Below are 21,275 nucleotides of genomic sequence, written 5' to 3'. Positions count from 1 at the left end.
CCCCAAACCTGATGAAATTCCCAGGTATTTCTTTATCTTCTCTATTTCACGAAATCTCGATTCTCGAGCCATGTTTCTTCTTGGACTTTGAGGGCATGCAAATATTGAAATAAATTTCAAACTTATTCAAATTGGACCAATCACCAAGTTGTTTAGATCAAGATAGCACCAAGCCTCTATCATTTTTTATCGGTCCATCTAGGATATAAATAGAATCATCTGCGAACAGAAGGCGCGATAATTTAGTGCAGTGTCTATGAAACTTTATCCTTGTAATGCTTCCATCTTCAACTCCATTATTCGTGATGAAACATAACACATTTACCATGATAATGAAAAGATAAGGGGAAAGCAGGTCTCCATGTTGAATTCCTCGAGACGGTTGGAAATTTGACAATGGCTCTCCATTTAGTTTGACACTAGAAAAGATTGATGTGACATACTGCAATGCCTAGGAAACTCATTTGGCACTAAAGCCCATCTTCCCCATGAATACTTTGAAGGGATTCCTCTGTACTCTATTATAAGCTTTTCCCATATCCAGCTCGCGCACTGCTTGAAGTTTCTTTTTCCTCTTTCTGACCATGTTGATGCAAAACCTCTTGCAATATCAAAATGTTATCTTGAATCTGCTTCCCACTAAGTGGTTCCATCGCAATCAGTTTAGGTAACTAAGGTTAAAGGTGGTTAGCTGTAACCTTACAAATGATCTTATAACCAAAGTTGCATAAACTAATGAGTCAAAATTGATATGGATACTCAGGATTTGGAACTTTAGGGATATGGGATATATGTGTTTTGTTTAGGCTGGGTGTAAAAATACGTGTATCAAAGAAGCTTTTCACCATGGTGAACACATCTAGTTGAATTTCTTCCCAATGATGCTGATGAAATCAACCTTTAAGTCCATTTGGTCCTAGAGCCTTGGAGACTTAGCTTCTCTCACTTCCTTCATATTCACTTCAGTGATTCAAGTTTGATTCATTTCATCCAAACCCAATCGAGAGCACTGGTCTAGGATAAACATGTTAAACGGGTGGGTCGGATCGGGTTTAGATCGGGTCATAAATGGTTCGACTCAAATTAACCCATTAACCCGTTTATGACCCATTTATTTGTTATATAAATATCCCGACCCATACTCGACCCGATCTGTACCCGACCCGACTCATATTGCTAAAACACTTCTATATTTAATTCAGTAAAGGAAAACTTATTTCTTATGACTTTTTTTAAAAATTATACTACTAAAACATTTTCATACAATACAAATTTTAATTATTTTTTTTGTTAATTTAATATTTTTTATTTTTTTAAATCCAATTATTATTATTATTTTTAATTGTAATTTTTAATTTTTAATTTATTTTTGGCCGGCCACGATAGCCGGCGTCTGGCCACCGGCCACGGGCGAGGACGAGCTCGCCGAATTTGGCAAGGTCGAGCTCGCCCGAGGCCAGCGAGCTCGAGTCTCGCTAGATCGGCGAGGCCTCGAGCTTGTTGGAATCGGGTGAGCTCAGCCTCGCTGGCCTGTGGCGAGACTTGAGCTTGCCGACCTCGAGTGACCTCGACCTCTCCTGAGGTCGGCGAGCCCTAGGTCTCACCAGATCGGCGACCTTGAGTCTCGCCAGATCGGCGACCTTGAGTCTCGCCAGATTGGCGAGGTCGAGCTCGCCCGATTACAGCGAGCCCGAGGCCTCGCCGACCTGTGGCGAGGTCGTTCCTCCCCTGTGGCCGGTCATCGGCCGCCGCCGTGGCCGGCCACCGACCGAAAAGAGAAAAAGAAAAAAAATAAAAGAAAAATAAAAGAAAAAACAAAGAAAAGAAAAGAAAAAATAAAAATAAAAAAATTCAATTTAAAAAAAATATTTTTATAAAAAGGGGTGAGCTTAATGAGTGGGTTGAAAATGGGTTCCACACTCAACCCATTAAAACCTATTTATGATAGACTTAAAACTTTAAGACCCATTTAAAATGGGCTCTGTAAAGTTATATTGACCCATTTATGATCCATTTATTTTTTAAATGGATCATATATGGATTTTAAGACTCATTTAATAGGTCTAGTCTAGGATAGGTTGGAAGTTTCTGAGCCTAACACTGCAGTAAAAAGACTTTAAAAAGTCCACATTAGCTGTTTTAGTTGACCAGGTTATTGGCTCAATTCCTCCTTAGATACTTTCAGCATTGAAATTTTATCCCTCTTTCTTCTTTTATCATTGGCGAATGAAAAAACCGAGTGATTTTATCCCCCACTTCAACCACTTAATTCGAGATCTCATTTCCCAATACATTTCATTCTTTCGCCATAATTTTTCAATTTACCCTGTTATTTCCTCAATTCTCTCTCCGTCATGCCCACCAATATTGTTGTTTGTTATTTCCAGGAGTTCCCTCTTTAAGGAGTTAATTTGATGATGCGCATTTGAGAATTTTGTCCCACTTCATGCAGATAGTGCTCCTGACACTTTCTTCAATTTTCCCAACAAATGTTCATGTTCCATATCTGGAGACTGCCATACAGATTTGACATCAGCTACATTCTTCATCTTTGAGCCAAAATGCTTCAAATTTAATTTCGTATTCTACTTTTCGCTGGTTCGGAGAACAGCGACCGAAAAAATGGGTTGTGGTCAAACCCAATAGCAGGCAAACCATGGGCTTCAGCGTTGGAAAACTCTCCTTTCCACGCTACATAACACTTTATCTAATCTTTTTTCAATAAAGGCATCCTCCTCTCTATTATTCGCCAAAGGAAATGCACATTACTTATATTCCACATCCATTAATAAAAAACATTTAAAAATTCGCGAAAGGTATTTAATCTGTAATGCTCCGCCATACGGTTCCCCAACTTCTCCCAATGCTAAAGAATTTCATTGAAATTTCCAAGACGAATCCAAGGAAGATAATTGCTGGACTTTATTCTTTTCAACTACTCCCGTAAGAATATTCTTTCGTAGAACACATTTGGCACATGAAGAAAGGTGATTCTCATGGTTTCGTTGCTTTTGTTCTCTTTACATATCAAGTTGATGAGCTTTTATAAGGCAGATTCAACAACATTCAAAGATACCAAATTTGTCCAGAGCACTGCTAATCCTCCTACAATTCTGACTGGATTCACATTTGAATGATTTTGAAAGTGGAGATGTCTCTTTATCCGCTGCACGTGTTCCTGTTTTTGAAAGTGTAGATGTCTCTTTCTTGAGTCACTAAAGCTCTCAAAGCTTGAATGTTAGAAATGTGTCTAACCCTCGACAATTTCAGCTTAATTTCTTCATTCATACCCGGTGACTTGTTGCGAGTAATTATCAAAGCCCATTCATTTGAGCTATCTGGACATTAATTGGATTATCAAGTAATTTGCTCTCATCAATTACATTTACACGAGCTAGTTGTATTCCATGGGGGTTGTATCTTTTCTACTTCTTATTTGCTGGAGATTTTTTGCCCTTGCTACATTTCTTTGAGAAACCGCCATTTTACTAGAAGACTACACGAGTCTGAGCTGTTGTTGTGAGCATTAACTGGCCTATCTTGCTTCTAGACCCTGAAATTACCTGGGTCAGCTCTTCTCCACACACTTCACGATGAGCCAATGTGCCTGTATCTTCCTCTTCCTCCTCACTGTACATTCTGATTGGGCTCTTTCCTCTTGAGTCAAAAGGAAAGCAGTGGTATTTTGTTTGCCTGAGTTTTTGAATTTATCTCATCTTCAATAATTTCTTTTGTCTTTTAGAGTAAAAAATGTTCCAAAAAGGGGTAACATCATTTACTTCCACTATAAGGTTTCGATTGTTTCGCCGAAAATAAATGATTTGAAAAACATTTTCCTACAAACGATCGTTTGTATTGCTTACAAAATGAAGCCATTACTCAAAGTATTGCTCATTCTCATTGGAGGGCCAAGTTTCTTCATAGATCACTTCTTCATAATATTTGGAATAACGCCCAATGTTCTCATAAGAAAAGAAAAATGAGGGAGTCTTTCATAATTAAAATTTATCCATAATATTTTCATTCAAAACTTGTAACAGTTCCAGATTTTAAAAGGGCCATCAGATTTTAAAGACCGGTCCAATCTTTGCCGCTGTTCTCAGCATTGTTTCTTCCAAGAAGCATTCATAAGGGAGCCCACGTATTTGAACCCAAAAAGCACAGAGTAAATTCATAGTAACGAGGCGGTTTATTAGGTTACCATGGGTTAAGAATTAACAGGTGATTAGCGAATGACCATAGAACAGCTTCCAGAATACAATTCTTCTCCTTTTCTGATTTAAATGTGAACCAGCTTCCATTTGCCAACAGGTGACCGAATCTAATCTCCAAGCTTTCCTCATTGTGTTTTGGAATGCTTGAAAATTGATGTTAGGGTTTGTTAGAGTTTCCCAAATAGTGTAAGACGACATTCACTTTTTCGAGGATTCAACACCATTCATCACGGGAACATTCACATCTGACCAAAGCTTACTTAATTTTCTGCCGAGAAGGGCTAATCGAGCTTCCGCAGCATCTTCCCGTCCATCCTCATTGCAATGTTCTGGGAACCCGAGAATGAAGCAGGAACAAAAAGAAAATGTCGCTAGTTAGGGCTAATCAAGAGGGTTGGAGGAGCTCTTCCATAAAGAGAACTCCGAGAGACTATTTGTTGGAAAAATATGTTAGAAAAGATGAAAATAAGAAAAAATATCTGAGGCATGCAAGCACTATCCTTAAGGATAATGCCAGCCCTCGGAGTACGATACTTGGTGCGACAAGCTCTAGCGATTATCTTCCTAGGATATAACGGATCTTTCTCTTTACTTCGCATAGAATAAATAGAGGAAACAGGAACAATAACGTCATATGTAAAACCCAACAAATAAATGGAATGAAAAGAGAGCATTTCTTGTTTTTAGTATGTTTTGATTGTGATTTGGATATTCTTTTTATAGGCAAACGAAGGAACAAATCAAATCAGATGTTGTTTTGAAACAGAACCTTTCCAGCAATGGGGCTTAGGAAAATCTGATGTGGCCATATTTTATTAATTTTTGCGACCGACATGGCTTGCCGGCGTGCCCAGTGAGCATATATACCCATAAACAACGTCGTCTACATGTTTTGCCCCAAATATTAGGAGGGCTCTAAACGGTTCGGTTCGGTTCGGTTTTCTTGAAAAACCGAACCGAACCGAACCGTTAAAGAAGCACCCCTGAACCGAACCGAACCGAAACTTGCTCGAACTGAATTGGAACCGAACCGAAAAACCGATTTGGTTCGGTTTGGTTCGGATCAGTTTTCGGTTTCTTCTTCTTTTTCTTTTTTGCTTTTTATTCATGGCTTGATTTTATGTTTTTTCTTCTTTTTTTCTTTTCTTTTTTTGCTTTTTATTCCTATAAAAATATTTTAGTCATTTACGCTATTCAACTATTTATAATTTCGATTACGTATTGCTTGAATCGCCATTTCGAATAAGATGAAAGTTAAATAATTCTTTTTAATATTTAATGACATTTATTTCCTAGATTTGAATCTTTAATGTCAAAATGTGAACATATTCATGATATTCTACGTAAGAGAATCATCGATCTTACAAATTAAAATAAGTTGAGTGATTGTAAATATATTACAAATTAAAAACTCATTATTTAAAATTGAAAAACGAAAAAACAAAATCACATATTTAAACTAGGTTCTGACCAAAAAAAAACTAGGACATTTGATATCATTAATATAATTTGTGTTAGAAGACTCTTCCGAATGAATAAATTCAATACGTCATTCTGAACAAGATTAAGGTTAAATAGTTCATTTTAATATTTAATGACATTTACTTTATAGATTTTGAATTTTGATGCCGTGGGATATTTGTTTTTTTTTTCTGATGGGCCAAGTGAATTTCGACTTTAATCGTTGTCGCATATGTACCATGCCGTTTGAGAGAGGACTCCATCGTCAAGTCCATGGCCTCCATCGTCAAGTCCCTCGAGTCATCCATTAATATATTTAAACTAGCTCAACTCAATCGTCGACCTAGATAGTCGAACGTGGGTATGTCTCTCTCGGACATTTCCTCAAACACCTTCTGGGTGAGCATACACGTTGCATAGAGAGGACCTATAAAATATGCACTTCTCAAGCCTGGCAAAAATCACAACCTGTACAAACACCTGTGGTTGAACTCAGCCTCTGATGTAAAATATGCACTTCATTGGAGTGGGTGAAAACAAGAAGTGCCATTTTAATGTAATAGAACCAAGATAAAAGGAAGTTCTTGCAAGAACAATTCATATATTTGATTACATTAATTCTGATGTCAGAAATTAATAAGACCCAACTCTGTCAAAAGGTTCTGCTTTGTGATGTCTCCTCTCAGTCCTCCAGGTACAGGGTCAGCTGCTAGTAGATAAAGCAAATAGACTACTGCGCAGAACCACAAAAGTTGCTCACTTGCTTTCCAAATGGTTCCACAGTTGCACCTATTAAAATCACAAGATAAATTGCATGTCACTGAAGAATCTCTTGGCATGTGTTATCTGATGAGATATCGCTAGGATTATTCCTCTTCTAATCAAGCCTTTCCAGCAATAAGGCTTAGGGAAATCCGATGTGACCATATTTTATTAATTTTTGCGACCGACGTGGCTCGCCGGCGTGCCCAGTTAGCATATATACCCATAAACAACGTCGTCTACATGTTTTGCCCCAAATATAAACCCTAAATCAACCATTCGAGGAAATTCCCAAATTCGAAACCCTAAATCGACCATTCAACCCTAAATCAAATCCGGAGTAACTTGCTAGAGGCTCAGTGTTATTAGAGGAGAATTACCGTGAAACAACGCATATGAACAACAAAAGCAAATCCGACCAGAAGAAATCTCCGTCTTGTCGTTGTGAAGCTAAAGTGACCTCCATCTCGATATTTAATCGAATTGAATCCGATCGGAGCCTGTATAATTCACCTGTTCACCGAAACCCATCGCCAGCATGGGCTACGAATACGATCCGTACGATCCCAAACCCTAGTTTTTTTGTTCTTTCAATTTTTCTGGCAATTTTAGTGACTAATCGAGGTATTTGTTGTTGGTTTCTTGCTGTAGGTACTGGGATGACGAAGGAGAGCCATTGATGGACTTCAACGATATGCCGTCGGATCGGGGCCGATCGCCTGAGCCACAGCAATGACAGGATCACTTCCTTGACGATGACCTCGAGGACGTGGTTTTTTCTCCGGAGACTCGTGCAACTTCGTGTTTAGACAACCCAGCCATGTTGGCTCGTGCGACGTCATTTAGGATGTCCACGTGGACTGGTTTTTAATAAAAAAAAAAATGCTAACTCATATTGAAGTTTTTATTATAAAAGCCACTTAATATTTTTTGTCAAAATTTCTCGCTAGAGACACTTAAATAATTATTTTTTCTCCGATTTGGCATTTAAATAATCCGATGAAAACTTTTGGCAATAAAGTTAGTGCCGTACGAAACTTTTGACACTTCTAGTGTCTTTATGCCTTTTCTTTTCTTTCATTTTAATTTTCTTTCTCCTTCCTTCCACTGGCAACTTGCGTGACACTTTTTCTTTTTCTTTCTTTTTCTATCTTTTTCGTTTTCTTCACAGAAAAAGAGAAAGAAGAAATAAAAGAAAGAAAACTTAAAAAAATGCTCCTAGATGAAAATGCCATTGGCCATGGCTTGGAAAGTGCCGTATAAGTCGATGGTGCTTGCCGGCCAACGAAGATTTAGCCGGCCGGTGAGCTCCAGATCTTATTTGAGACTAAGTTTGGCACTGTATAGCCTTTACATGATACAAATCCACTTTGGGCCCTCTTTTGAAAAAATAATCTCATTTTAGAACCTTATTTGAAAATTTCCCTTACTTTGCCTTTTCTATGGTCATGGTGGGGTGGCGCTGCAATTAAAGAGAAAGGAGATGCCGCAAGAAAGGGTAAGAAGCAAGAAATAAGAAAAGACAGGGGGCGCGAATGATAACCATTCTGTTCCAAAAGTCAATTTCTGGTCAGAAATACATTTTTTTTATTTTTATTCCATAGATGAATTTCTAAGTCAAAATACGCATTTGATAATGACATAAAATTTCTGTTTCTGAAATAAAAATTTGTTTGATAATGACAAAAAAATGTTCCCTCTCAGGCAACTAGCGGGCGAGCAACGATGGAGAACGGCAGGCGGCGGCGGAAGGTAGCTGGCAGCGGAGGACGGCGATCGGTGGCGGGCGGCGGCAACGAGAGGTGGCCGGCATCGGGTGTTGGCTGAGGATGGTAGACGTTGGCCGATGAAGGACGGCAGGAGGCAGCCAACGGTGGTGGATGGCGGCGGCCGACGGTGGGAGGCGGCCAACGTTAGGCGATAGAGGATGGTAGACGCAGGCGGTGGCGGACGGCAATGGACGGTAGATGGCGGGCGGCAACGGACGGAGGTGGACGACAGTGGCCGACGATGGATGATGACCGGCTGGTGACAAAGGACAGTAGCGGCGGCGGCGGCGGATGATGGCTGGCGGTGGGTGAAAGGCCAATGGCGAGGGATGAGAAGAGTTTTTATTTCTCATTTTTGTTCTGGAAATAAAAATGTAGAAAATTTTTACTTTTGATTTATGTTTCAAACCAATTTCTGGAGTATAAATTTGTTCCAGAAATAAAAAAAAGAAATTGTATTACCAAACGGATTTCTGTTCCAAACCTATTTTTGGAAGCAGATAACTAGAAAAACAGAGAAACATAATGGTTATCATGCGCGTCCTGAGAAACCCGTTGTCGGGAATAATCGGGGCATTGACGAGGAATGGGTCTTTTACTTACAAATCACTTGACAAGTCATGTTTATGGACTTGGGATTTTACGAAAATGGAGGAAAGTCTCATACGGCAAGCCCTCTCAAAGGTTAGACGAATAGATATTGATGCATGACCAGTGTTGAGTAGATAAAATCAAGATAAATATGCAAATTGTGAGGAAAAATTAATACTACAATATACAAGCACACAAGATTGATATAATGTCCCATCCTCGGAGAAGCATAGTTGGTACATAGCATTATCACTGATATAACAAACTAGGCTGAGATTAACATCTGTAAAGGACCACCAAACACTGGCAGTCCATTATCATACTTCACAACTTATCTATAGAGCATAATCTACGCACACTGTAGTTTGGCATACTAATCCTTGCTCTAGTCAGAGTTCAAGAGATCCTCAAGATCGATACCGCCGCTTGGAGAATTTGGCATATCACAATGTTTGTCGCTAGGTCCGTCAACATGCTGATTATCATCATATGCTAAATGTTGCTCTTTGCACGTTTGAGTCTGCCCTGTGCTCTCGTCAGAGTTCGATAAATCCGTGACATTGATGCCGTTGCTCAGAGAATATGGTATATAACAACGTCCATCATTAGGTTCGTCAACATGCCAATTATCATCATAACACAAACATTGCTCTTTGTACGTTTGAGGCTGCTGATCAGGAATAGGCAGGTTCCAGTCTGGTAAACTAGTATTCAACATCTCGGTTGGATAGTCAGATTCAATAGTAACTCCTGGAGTTGCCTGAGTGAAAAAGAAAAAAGAAAGAACAAACAGAACTCGAGCTTTAGTATGGTTAGATGTATCTCTAGATCATATGTTGCTTTGTATCAACCGAAAGCAACATTTGATCACCTGTGCACTATTCAGATTACTCAGGCCGCTTAAATCGGTTGAAGCACTCGCTGTTGCTGACTTTGCTTTCTTACTTTTCCCTTTCATTATCCGACAGAGAACCAATGCCGTCTACAAAGACAATGATACCGGCTATGAGTATCAGAGTTACGACAACCGAAACCCCATTGTTGCCCAAAAGTATTTTATGGACGAGATACATCACGCGTCACTTATCAAAATTGAAGTAATTTAAATTTCAAGAACCAATTGTCCCCTTTGTTGCTGCAGAACCACCAAATTTTGGCAGTGTAACCTTCAGTAGAGTTAAAATGATCAATGGTGAGTTGAGTTTCTCGATCTTCCTCATGAAATTCTACGAATTACAGTAGGAAAAGTTCTGACTTGCGAAAACAAATGTTCAAAGGACAGCTGGAGTTAAAGGTAAATCGCACTTAAATCATGGCAGAGAGGGAGGAACTAGCCAATCGTGAACTCACAAAGCCAGAAACCTCAAGAAGCTCAATGAGGAACATATGTATAGAAATGAAATCAATTTTACCTGCACTTGTAACCATGTTAGAGATGCTCAGTTAAGGGAAGCAAAAGAAGAGAAGTCGAGTACCGGGTCCGAAATTTCACTATCTGAAACATCCAACTTTAGGTGATATTCGCGCATGGTCACATCAGTCCAGCGGCCCTTTGGTTGTCGACCTTCATAGTAAACGAAATATCTCTTGGTCCCCATTGGCTTACCCGTGTCGGCTCGTACAACACGCTCGATACCCGTTTCTTTCCAAAATCCCCACTTGGTCTTCCTCTTACGACCACGGGGACAAAAGAAGAAACACTCTCGTCCAGCCGACGGTTCACTTGATAATACTACAACCAAAGATTGTTTAACTGTTATTTTTACTAAAGTCTTAATGGCAACGACCAGTTACCATCAAACCGTAAGAAAATAGAGAAATCGAGAACTCTAAGGACTAAATGTAAGTTACCGTCGTATAGGATAAACAAATCCGGAGGCTCCCAATCGTAGATGAATAGCTCGGGAATTTCGCAATTAGCTTCCATTTGTCCTTTGAGCTTCTTTCTCAGGAAATGACCAACGAGTTGCTCCTCCCTCGGATTGAATCCGTGTCCCACCTGTCGCGCCTCCATTGATCCTGCCATGCTATATGCTTGCTGTCTCACATTCAATTCTGCAATGGAAAAAAAGAAGAGAAGAATAGAGAATGGGACTGGGGAAATAAGCAGAGGAAGAGAATACAAACACAGGAAACAGAGCCTACTCTTGGCTTGGCATGGCTTTGCTTTGCTTGAGAGTGCTGACTCCAAACGCTTCCAAGTGGGTCAATTTATAACCACAAGAAACCAGTAATTTCCTTTAGCTTGATGAAGAAGGGACTACTGTTCAAGTGGATCCCACCTCAAGCTCAAGACGACGAAATTTTCGCTAAGATGTGATGGTATGACGTTAAATAGGACCCATCTGGTCGTTATAGTCAATGGAAAAGTATGAAAGCTTATAGCTTCATGACATCGCATATGCATGGAGAAGCATGTGATGGTATCGTGTTGAATAGCGTTTCCTCAGTGAAGAAGACTCTAGAATTTCATGTACGTAACTATGCATGCAGATCATGATATGAAGATGTCTCAAGCGTTTCCTCAGTGAAGAGGATTCTAGAATCCCTAGCGACATGCATTATTTGAGCAATGACGTTGAAAGTGAAAGAGATAAGAAGATTCTCGTTGGTACGATTTGAAAGCACAATCGACTGTCTTTATATATAATATGCATCTTTATCTTCAGGTGTGTGGACTTTGGGGGGGAAAAGTTCAATGGGCCAGACTCGTACACTTTAGCAAAACTTAGATGCGTGTTCTTGACTCAAAAGTTAGCTTCTTATTATAATTTAGAACCTTTATCAGTGTAAAACCATTTTATGTAGTTGCCATTGGATGTGATACAAGTGCAAATGTTTAGTTACGTATCTAATTCTTATGTATGCATCCCGTCTTTCCAATGATTATCAATATTGAATTTCGTTCATTATTGGTGGATTTGATAATTTGCAGATTCTATTAGGCACCAACCGTATATTAACTAGCAGGTGTTGTTCGAAGGAGCGTATTAGCAACTTTTCCATTAAAGTAGGTAAATCTGACGTTAAGGTAATAAGATTTGAATTTGGTATATTTCCATAAGTTGGAAGATTAGATTATGCCTTTGAAATTAGAAGTGGATTGATAACTGTTCAAACAAGGTTAGTATATCCATATGAGTATGAATTCAAATTGGTAAAATAGGCGTCAGTTTTGAGCCCATTAAACTAAAACCTGACTTGAAATAAAGTTTGTGAAAGCCTAGAACTTCGAATTATGTCCGTGTTTGATGGAATTCTATTGCTTTGTGCCCAAATGCATGGATTTTTATTTCGTGCTAATAAATCTCAGCAAGTGTTGGTAAGTGTAAAAATTTGTTAGTAAGAAAAATGATAGCTGACTATTTTTCTAGTAACTTGTTGGAAACTTACCAAGACTTTTATGAAATTACAAATTTATAGTTTGCAAATTAGCAATTTTTATACCAACTTACCAACTTTTATTTACATAACTTATTGACATCTTTTATTTATGAACTCTTATATGAAATTGCCAATCTGAATTAGAAGTACTTACCAACTTTTGTCATATTGAATGGTCAATTATTTTTGTGTTACCAACTCTTATTTGCATTACTTACCAATTTTTTATTGTTTTTGTATACTCTATCAATTTTTCTATTGAATTACTGAGTTTCATTTGCCTAGTTTACGACCACTTATGTTTACTAATTCCATTTAGAGATTACTGATCTAAATTAATGTCATGCCCCGAACCCCAACGGGCTCGCGACACCCCTTCGATGGCCGTATTGAACGCGACATCCCAGGATGCGTTGCCGACCTATACGAAACACGCAAAGACGTACGCAAGCGGAAGCGAAATTTAAGCAACCTTGATGATAGTTAATGACAAGGGATAACACTACAGCATTCACAAATACACAACATCAAAAGGGAACAGTGGTTGGGTAGCTTACTTCACTATACAAAAGAGGAGCATCCAAAGATGAAATGAAGCATCAAATGCCCAAGGTCACTCCCGGTCTCTGAACTGCACGTGACGACTATCCGTCACTCCAAATTTGAAAATGTTTAACAACGGAAATGAGATAAATCTCAATAAGCAAACAACCTAAACCCCACCTAGGCTAATGCGTACACAGACAAGTCTCAACATGCAATCTAACCATCGACAAATTGGAATTCACATAGACATACTTGCCTCGCCTCCAATCACACGCCAACTCTGCATATTAGTCAAACACTATAATGCAATAATAGCCTAAGCACATATCACAATCACCCGAGCGCCATACACATGCGCATTCATCCACTTCAATCAAGCACATTCCACATGTATGTCCATCCAACTATCCACGACTCGCGTAAACACGCCTCAGGTCCTTTTTCATAGCCCGCGTCAACACGCCTCAGGCCCAACTTTCTTCAATGACCAGCGTAAACACGCCTTAGGTCTTTTCTTGCCTTTCTCGTCATACCCGCGTAACCACGCCTCAGGTTGGCAGCCCTCCGATCAATCTGGGCTTTTCAAGCAAACACACACGCCACTTAATTCAATTAATTTCACGCCAATCACATAGTCAAATAATTACATACTATGCTCAATCGCCACTCGTTCCAATCAATCCATGCAAGTATCAAATTCATTCCTCAAAGCATCACAAGTCAACCACATAACACGACCATCGTTCTAGCACAATGCACGTATCCAATTTCAAGTCAAAAGCTCGCCACTTTGGCCCACAATTCCAACATTCGAGCCGGTCATGCTCAACCCATAGTCCATCACGAACCGGCCACCATCAAGCATCAAATTGCACTCACAACTACCACGACTAACCCGCCATACACGCGCCCACCAATTCATCACATTTCAATTCGCAAATCAAGTTATAAGCTCACTAAGATAGCCCACAATTCCTAGCATTCAATTCAATGAAGACCAGCCCCAAAATGAGGTCTCTAGATCCCCACAATTCATCCACACAACCAGTCACACTAGCTCACTAAACTAGCCAATAGGTCAACCTTAAACCACCCCTAATCCATCACAAAGCAAGCCTAAACAAGTCTAATAATACCCATTATACTAGATAAGATTTAGGAAGTCACTTACCTAAGTTTGGCCCCGGAAAAACCGGCAAGGGGCCCAAAATGGCCCGGGGGAACAGTAGCGGCTCGGCGCGGGTGAGGGCGCAGCGAGCACAGTGGCTGGCAACGTGCTCGGCCACGGCAGGGGCGCTTGGCATGGCACTTGGCCACGGCTAGGCACTCGGCCCGGTGAGCTAGGCGACTCGGCCACGGCCTGGGTAGCAGCCTAGACTGTCCGGCCATGGCTGGGGCAGCGGCTGGGCGCGCGGGTAACGAGCTTGGCCACAGCCGGGCGAGCGGCTGGGCTGCTCGGCCGGCGAGATGGGGTTGGGCGGTCAGGCGTGCTCGGGCGACTGGCCTGGCTGGCCAGCGAGTTGGCTGTCCGGCTAGTTGGACGGCACGGCGGCGGCAACGAGCTGCTGGCGGGCTAGCGAGCTGGGCTCGCGGCGGTGACGAACAAGCACATAGCAATCCGGCCAAGGCAGCGGCTCGGCAACGGTGATGGGCGGTCGAGACAGAGGCGTGCGGCTGGGAGCAGGGGGTGAGCCGGCGGCGTCGCAGGCAGCGGGGCGAGCGGCGGCGCAAGGCGGATGGTGGCGACAGGCTTGGCTAGGCGAGCTGGGCGAGTTGAGCGGCGACGAGCTCGGCTCGGCGAGCTGCGAGTTTTTGGGCGAGCGAGTTGACGACGGTGATGGCTTCCGGTGGCACGGCGGCGACGGCGGGGGTGGTGGCTGATCAAGCGAGCGACGGTGCAAGGCGGACGGTGAGTGGCGGTCGACGATGAGTAGCAAGAGAAGAACAGAAGCAGCGGTGCGGCGGAAGAGAAGAAGAAGAAAGAAGAAAAGAAAAGAAAGAAAAAGGAGGAGAGAGAGAGAGGGGACGTTGCATGGGGGGTAGGGGGAAGGGACGTGCGACAGGGGGAGGGGATGCGGCAGAGAGAGAGAGAGGGGCAAAGTCAACGCACTCGAGTGCGATCCGATGGCCCACATTCAAATCCGAAATCGATTCGACGGTCTACGAAAATCCTAATTAATAAATTAGAAAAAAGGCCAAAACACTAACTAAAACACACTACGAAGGAGGTCTACTAGTCCAAATCTGTAACCGGTCCAAATTTCACTTTTCACTAATCCTAGGCAATGTCGACGCTGACCACAATAATATCGACACCGTCCAATTAAATTCGTTATGAAACTCCGAAAAATTCGACACCAAAGTTCGGGCTCTAAATAACGGCCAAATTCGATCGAGTACGATTCTAGCGAAATCTCTAATTTAAAAATAACCCAAGAGTGATCAGTTCCGAGCAAGATTTTATTATAAGCGCACTGACGAAATATACGTTTTATAAATCCCAAAAAATGGGTCGAAATTCGGAATGTCACAATCACCATGACTCACCAACCTTTCTATAATTGATTACCACATAGTATGAGATTACCAACTTTCATTTGAGTTATTTACCGATGTTGATTTGACTTCTTTAATTTGCCAATTTTGCTTGTCATTTGGAAACATCTATTTACTTTACTTAATTTGCAACGCCTTGAACTTACCAACTTCTTTAGAAATTACTAACCTTAGTTAGAGTGAATTATCAACTTTTTCTCTTATTAAGTCGTCAACTAGTTTTGGATTACCAATTCTCATTTGAGTTATTTAGCAAGTTTATTTTTCTCTTACCTTTGTCTTAAATATATTAACTCTTATATAGCATCACTAAAGTTTCTCTGATTAATTTATCAACTGGTTATAGATTATCAACCATCAAATTAATTACCAATGATTATTTGGTTTTATTAATCTAATCGCTCTTATCTTGGGTTACTTAATCGGGAAAAAAAATTGGTAAGTCACTCGAATAGAAGTTGGTAACTTTATAGAATTATCTATAAACTTAAGGTGTTTGTAAGAAATTCAAATAAAAGCTTGTTAGATAAGAGAACTTTTTGTTATGTCGAGATAAGAAAAGGTAGTAATTTTCAAACTAAAAAACCAAACAAAATAACTAACAAATCTGTTGACACCTAAATTTTGATAACCCATTCAATTATTCATTGCTTAAAAATTAGGGATCAACCCAATCTCTAAATAAAAATATTAATTAAATTGCATATAGATATTAGGAACATGTGCGCATTTATTGGACTGGCGGTGGATGGACTTAAGTGAATGATTTTGAGCTCAATTGGACTAAACCCGCGGTGGCTGAAATTATAGGTGCCGAATTAGAAAGAATTGATTTTTTCTTGATTAAAATTGAGAAGCAATTAGGCCATTACGTTAACAAAGTTTTGGTCACAGGGTAATATGACACTTGTATGTGAGAAATTGGGGGTTAATTTTAATCAAAAAGATCTTTCTCTTTGGCGCATCCACTTCTGCAAGGCAAAAAGAAGAGAAATATTCAGGGTAAGACTAAAAGAAAGGAAAGAAATTTGTCACACGTGGGGAGCGTATATTCGGCCATGTACGAATCCCTTTAGGGCAAATACGAATCTTCTAGGGTAAAAAAAACAAAGAAGAAATAATGGATATTGGGATTAAAAAAAGATCAGCATTATCACAAGGATCCAATCTTCATCACCCCTCACATGCATCTATATATATATATATTGTCCTCACAGGAGGTGTTGAAAAATTAAAAAGGGGTTAATATAATGAAAAACCAAAAATTGGTACAAGTTGGATAATACGTGACATTTGACGGATGTACCAGTTTGGGATTTTACTCTTCCTTAATCACAAGTGTACCAGTTTATGGTTTTTCATGATATTAATCAAATTTAATAGAAAGTAATGGAGAGTAAACTTATTACAAATGTACCTGTTTTGGGTTTTTAGTTGTCACAAAAAAATTAATTTTAGATAAATTTATTACAAGTGTACCAGTTTAGCTTGTATCGTAATATTGACCCATCAAAAAAAGCACACACCCACAATATAGAGGAAAATCGTGAGATTTGGGTGATCGAGGTTCACGGAACAGAGGCATACAAGAGAAGAGAATTCACGTTCTTCATCGCACGAAGAAGGTCCCGCAGCTACTTTCCTCGCTGTTTCCTCTTGCTCGTAACTACCACCTCCTGGAGACGTTGCTTTGCCGTTGTCCAACGAGCTGCTGTGGCTCTGTTTTTCGCTGCCGCTGCGTCATCTTTTGCTGTCCAGTTTCGCTGTCGCTGCTCGTCGTCGTTGTCTGGAGTTCATCTGTTGCTGCGCTTCTCGGGGGGTCGCTGTCCAGTTTTGCGTTCAACTCGGTGACCTTTGCTGACCAGCTTTTATTGCTTTTGCGGTAAACCGACCAACGTTGCAGTGGGCTTGGCGTGGCCGCCCCGATCTCTGATATTTCCTGTTGTTCACACTCGGCCAGTTAACATCACAAACCGTGACGTGATTTCCCTGCGGCTGTTCTCGAACTTTCTTGGTGCAGGTCTTTCTGGTGATCACCAAGCTGTTGCCGACGTGAACCAAGAGCCGTCCTCACCGATGGCCAAACACCGAGAGTTCTCCTCACCGCTGGTCGCCGTCCACAAACCTCCCACCGATCCGATAAGACACAGCCGCGAGTCCACTGAGTGCCGGCCATCCTCTGAGCCTCATCCGCAATCCGCTAATCCAAAGTTCAATTCTAATTTGGATTATTTACGTTCAAATTAGGTAACAATCTAATCCAATATGATTTGAGTACTTAATTGCTAATTTTGGATTGATTTCGTTATCTAACCGTGATATACGACATTTTAGGCATTATCCTATTAGGGTTTATTGATAAGAGTCAATTTAATTACTAATTTGATCCGCAAAGATTTTTTTTTTATTACTTTGACTTAATATTGGATAATTGTTCTTCCTAAGATTGCGATAATCTTTAACTTAAAAATCTTCGTGCATGTCACGTGCGGATTAGGTAAGTTTTTATCTTTATTTAGTTAACTTCCATGTTTTGAAATTGCATGATAGGATAATTTAAATATTTTCTTAGTTGAATTAAAATTGCATGTTCTGATAATATCTAGGATAGATAAGTTTTCTAAATAGAATTGCATGCAAAATTAGGTTTCTAAGTTAAAAAGGATTTAGGTTAGTCCATTAGCTAGTTTAATTTATATAATATTTTAATCTAGATAAACTTTCATTTTTATTAATTTCTAAATATGAATTTTAATGAAAAATCAAAAAAATAATATGCATGTCATTAGAACTAAGTCATTTATCAAGCATATAAACTATATGGATCTGAACCTAAACACAGTCACATGCTTCTCACGTATATATATTTAGCTCCAGTACTATATTAGCTCGCTTTCTATAGCGTCCAATTAGCTACTCGCACTCGACTTCCATCAGGAATACATGATTGTGGGACTATTATGTTCGATCTTATCACATATAAATCACAGACCTCATCTTGATCCTAATCAAGGCGACAAAAAAATAAAATATAATTATATTATGTACTAAATTTGCTCTTCCAACATTTAGAGTACATGCCACCTCATCTCAACTTGCTTACTATAGCGCTTAAAGTAAAGGCTCGTGTGAGTGAGCCAATCACTGCCTGATGACATACCTTTCAATAATACATGTGTGTTTGTGTTAGTCTCATAACAAATTGTACTAATTGATAAAACATCAATTCGTTAATGAAAATAAACAAGTACAATTCATATATGTACATTTATGCAATGCAATGATCCTAAACAATTTTACATTTTATATTCTACACTTTCTTAGAGACATCCTGTGGGTTAAGAACGCATCTTTAGAAATAGGCTCAGTGAATGGATCAGCAACTATTCTATTTGTAGAAATGTATTGTAGGATCACTTCTTTCTACGCTATATGCTACCATGATACTTAGGATCTTTCACATAGGCAATGGCTGAATAATTATAATAATAAACTACGATTGATATTGGAATGTTAGTGACCATGGCTAAATCTTCCAAGAATCGTTTGAACCATATTGCTTCTTACACTGTAGAAGAGCTATACTTGTTTGTTTTTTGCTACTCCAAGAGATTACACCTTAATTAAGCAAGTACGCATACCCATATGTCAATTTAAGCTCATTTCAGTTTACTCGACAATATCATCAGAGTAACCTAATAAACGTAAATCGTTTCCTTGATAATAAAGTTGATAGTCTACAATGCCTCTCAAATATCTCAAGTCCTCTGAACTGCTTTCCAATGTGCTTTTCATGGATTTGATTGGTATCGACTCACTAATCCCACGACATAACATATGTTGGGTCAAGTACATATCATAGTATACATCAAACTTCCGACTGCACTAGAATAAGAAATAGTTTCCATTTCTTTATTTTCTTTTGGAGTCTTATGACAAATCTTAGAGTTTAGGCCTTCGCCTTGTATGATAGGGGTATCAGTGGGATTATAATGTTGCATATTGAATTGTTCAAGAATCTTTATAATATAAGACCCATGTGACAGAGCAAAAAATTTCCTTGAACGATCTATTTCGATCTTAACTCCTAATATATAAACAACTTCTTCCATGTCCTCCATTTCAAAATTAGACTAAAACCATTCTTTTATGGTGATAACCAACCCTTATCATTCCCAACTAACAGAATATTATCTATATAAAGTGATAAAATTAGAAATTTATTCTTGGACCACTTGACATACACACAGTGATCTTCTTTGATCATCGTAAACCCAAAAAAAGTCATGGCTCAATGAAAACGAAAATACCACTATCTGTAATATTGGTTAAGGGCATATATTGATCTTTGAGGTTTGTAAACTTTGTGCTCTTAACCTTTAACTATGAAACCTACCGGTTGTTTCATATAGATATCATCATCTAGTTCTCTATTAGGAAATGCTATCTTTACATCCATTTGATGTATTTCTAAGTCCAAATTTGCGACAATAGCTAGGATAAAGCATATGGAGGCAAACCTTATAACTGGTGAAAAAGGTTTCCTTATAATCTATATTCTCTTGTTGAGTATAGCCTTTCATCATAAGGCGAGCCTTATACTTTTCAATAGATACATCCACCCTACACTTGATCTTGAGAACCCATTTATTCCCAATCGCCTTGCGTTCAAGTGGTAGGTCAATCAAGTCTCGGACATAGTTGTTTTCATAGGATCCATTTCATCTTCCAAAACTTTTCTCCATTCTTTCTTGCCAAGAGATGAGAGAGTATATTTGACTGCCTTAGGCTTTGCATCGTCATGTGGAGCAATCACAAGTGCTTCCCTTTCAATCTCAAAACGACGATGGGTAATGCTTATACGATTACTTTTACATAATTGAACTCCTTGTGAAATCAGTTCACTAGGCAATGCGACGGGATAAGAACACTAGGAGTGCCATACCTCTCGTACGACGCTCACTTAAGTGCCATAATTTTTTTTTCTCACTTGAGTGCCAAAAATTTGAAAAAGTGATCATTTGAGTGCCATCGGCGATTTGGCTCACCGGAAAATCCAATGTGGCATTAAAATAGCCGACATGTCTCGCCGGCAAGTTAAAGTCAGCATTTGACATGCTAAACGACGTCGTTCACCCATCTAGTCAACAATTGCATGCCAAACGACGTCGTTCACCCATATCCAATTATAAGAACCCTTGTCTTATTTCAACAAATTGGGGCAAAATCCAATTTTCATCTTGAGGAACCCTAACCCTAACCTTGAACTCGCAAACTCTCTCCAAATTGAAGCAAATCATTTCATCAAATTCATAGTGGGGAGCAGAAGCAGGAGAAGCGGCTTATGAGTTTATGAACAAAGCGAAGATAGAAGTCAAAATTTCTGCTATTATAGGCTGCGAAGTCCAACAAGAACAACTTGGACAAGAAACAATCTTGGGAGAAGGTTCAATGGATGCGCTAGGTATAGAGAAGACTTTAATTGTGGATATTTCGGGTGGGTTGACACAAAATTTTCAAATGGAGCAACGAAGGTGATCTTGGAGCGACTTCAAGGACGACATGAAGCTCTGCCTCTATTGAAAGATGAGTTGGACGATGCATACTCAATGCAAGCAGAAATCAAGGGTCTGGAAACTTTGGTGAATCATTTGAAGAAGGAAGTTTCAAGAATGAAAATTCAAAGAAATATTTATCGAGTGTTATTTGTCTTGTTGTTGTCGGGTTTGGTCTGGTTTGTGATCATATGTAACCTCAATAATGAGAAGAAGCTATTGAGTCTACCATAGTGGAAGAGCAATGAAATGTGTTGTTGTATTTGGTGCAATGAATTTTACCTATGGGAGTGTTTTGATGCTGGAATGTTGTTACTTTTGGTAAAGTTGTGTATATGGGTTGAATGTTGAATGGCAGGTTTGTGTTTACTTGTAGGTTGGTGGAAGGTGTTATATGGTGTATTATTATTGGTTTACATAAAGGATAAATGGTTTGC

General features: G+C 39.5%; 1 protein-coding gene across 3 annotated transcripts; it reads right to left on the bottom strand.

Moving 5' to 3' along the window:
• Positions 1–8,955: 8,955 nt before the first annotated feature.
• Positions 8,956–11,085, bottom strand: LOC115685734 (NAC domain-containing protein 89-like). 3 transcript variants are annotated; one of them, XM_030610825.2, is made up of 5 exons: positions 10,943–11,085; positions 10,649–10,852; positions 10,273–10,529; positions 9,669–9,779; positions 8,956–9,557 (listed from the first exon to the last, which is right to left on the bottom strand). In XM_030610825.2, exons 2-5 carry the CDS (start codon positions 10,821–10,823, stop codon positions 9,183–9,185), a joined length of 918 nt encoding a protein of 305 aa, XP_030466685.2. In that variant the 5' UTR covers positions 10,824–10,852; positions 10,943–11,085; the 3' UTR covers positions 8,956–9,182. The 3 variants fall into 3 exon arrangements, with proteins under 3 accessions (XP_030466685.2, XP_056161062.1, XP_056161061.1); XM_056305087.1 differs by lacking the exon at positions 9,669–9,779; XM_056305086.1 differs by having other exon boundaries at positions 10,649–10,992.
• Positions 11,086–21,275: the final 10,190 nt, after the last annotated feature.

The sequence above is a fragment of the Syzygium oleosum genome, unplaced genomic scaffold (genome assembly GCF_021117445.2).
Source record: "Syzygium oleosum isolate NSW1041296 unplaced genomic scaffold, Sole_v2.1 Sole_v2.34, whole genome shotgun sequence".
Lineage (NCBI taxonomy): Eukaryota > Viridiplantae > Streptophyta > Magnoliopsida > Myrtales > Myrtaceae > Syzygium > Syzygium oleosum.
This window is presented reverse-complemented; position numbering and strand designations above follow the sequence as displayed.

What these genes read in the sequence shown, in the direction of transcription:
- LOC115685734 (XM_030610825.2), bottom strand. Translation starts at nt 10,823, where the DNA reads ATGGCAGGATCAATGGAGGCGCGACAGGTGGGACACGGATTCAATCCG. An exon ending in TTTGTTTATCCTATACGACG is followed by an intron (nt 10,530 to 10,648) that starts GTAACTTACATT and finishes CTTTGGTTGTAG; the next exon opens with TATTATCAAGTGAACCGTCG. An exon ending in ATAGTGAAATTTCGGACCCG is followed by an intron (nt 9,780 to 10,272) that starts GTACTCGACTTC and finishes TTGTCTTTGTAG; the next exon opens with ACGGCATTGGTTCTCTGTCG.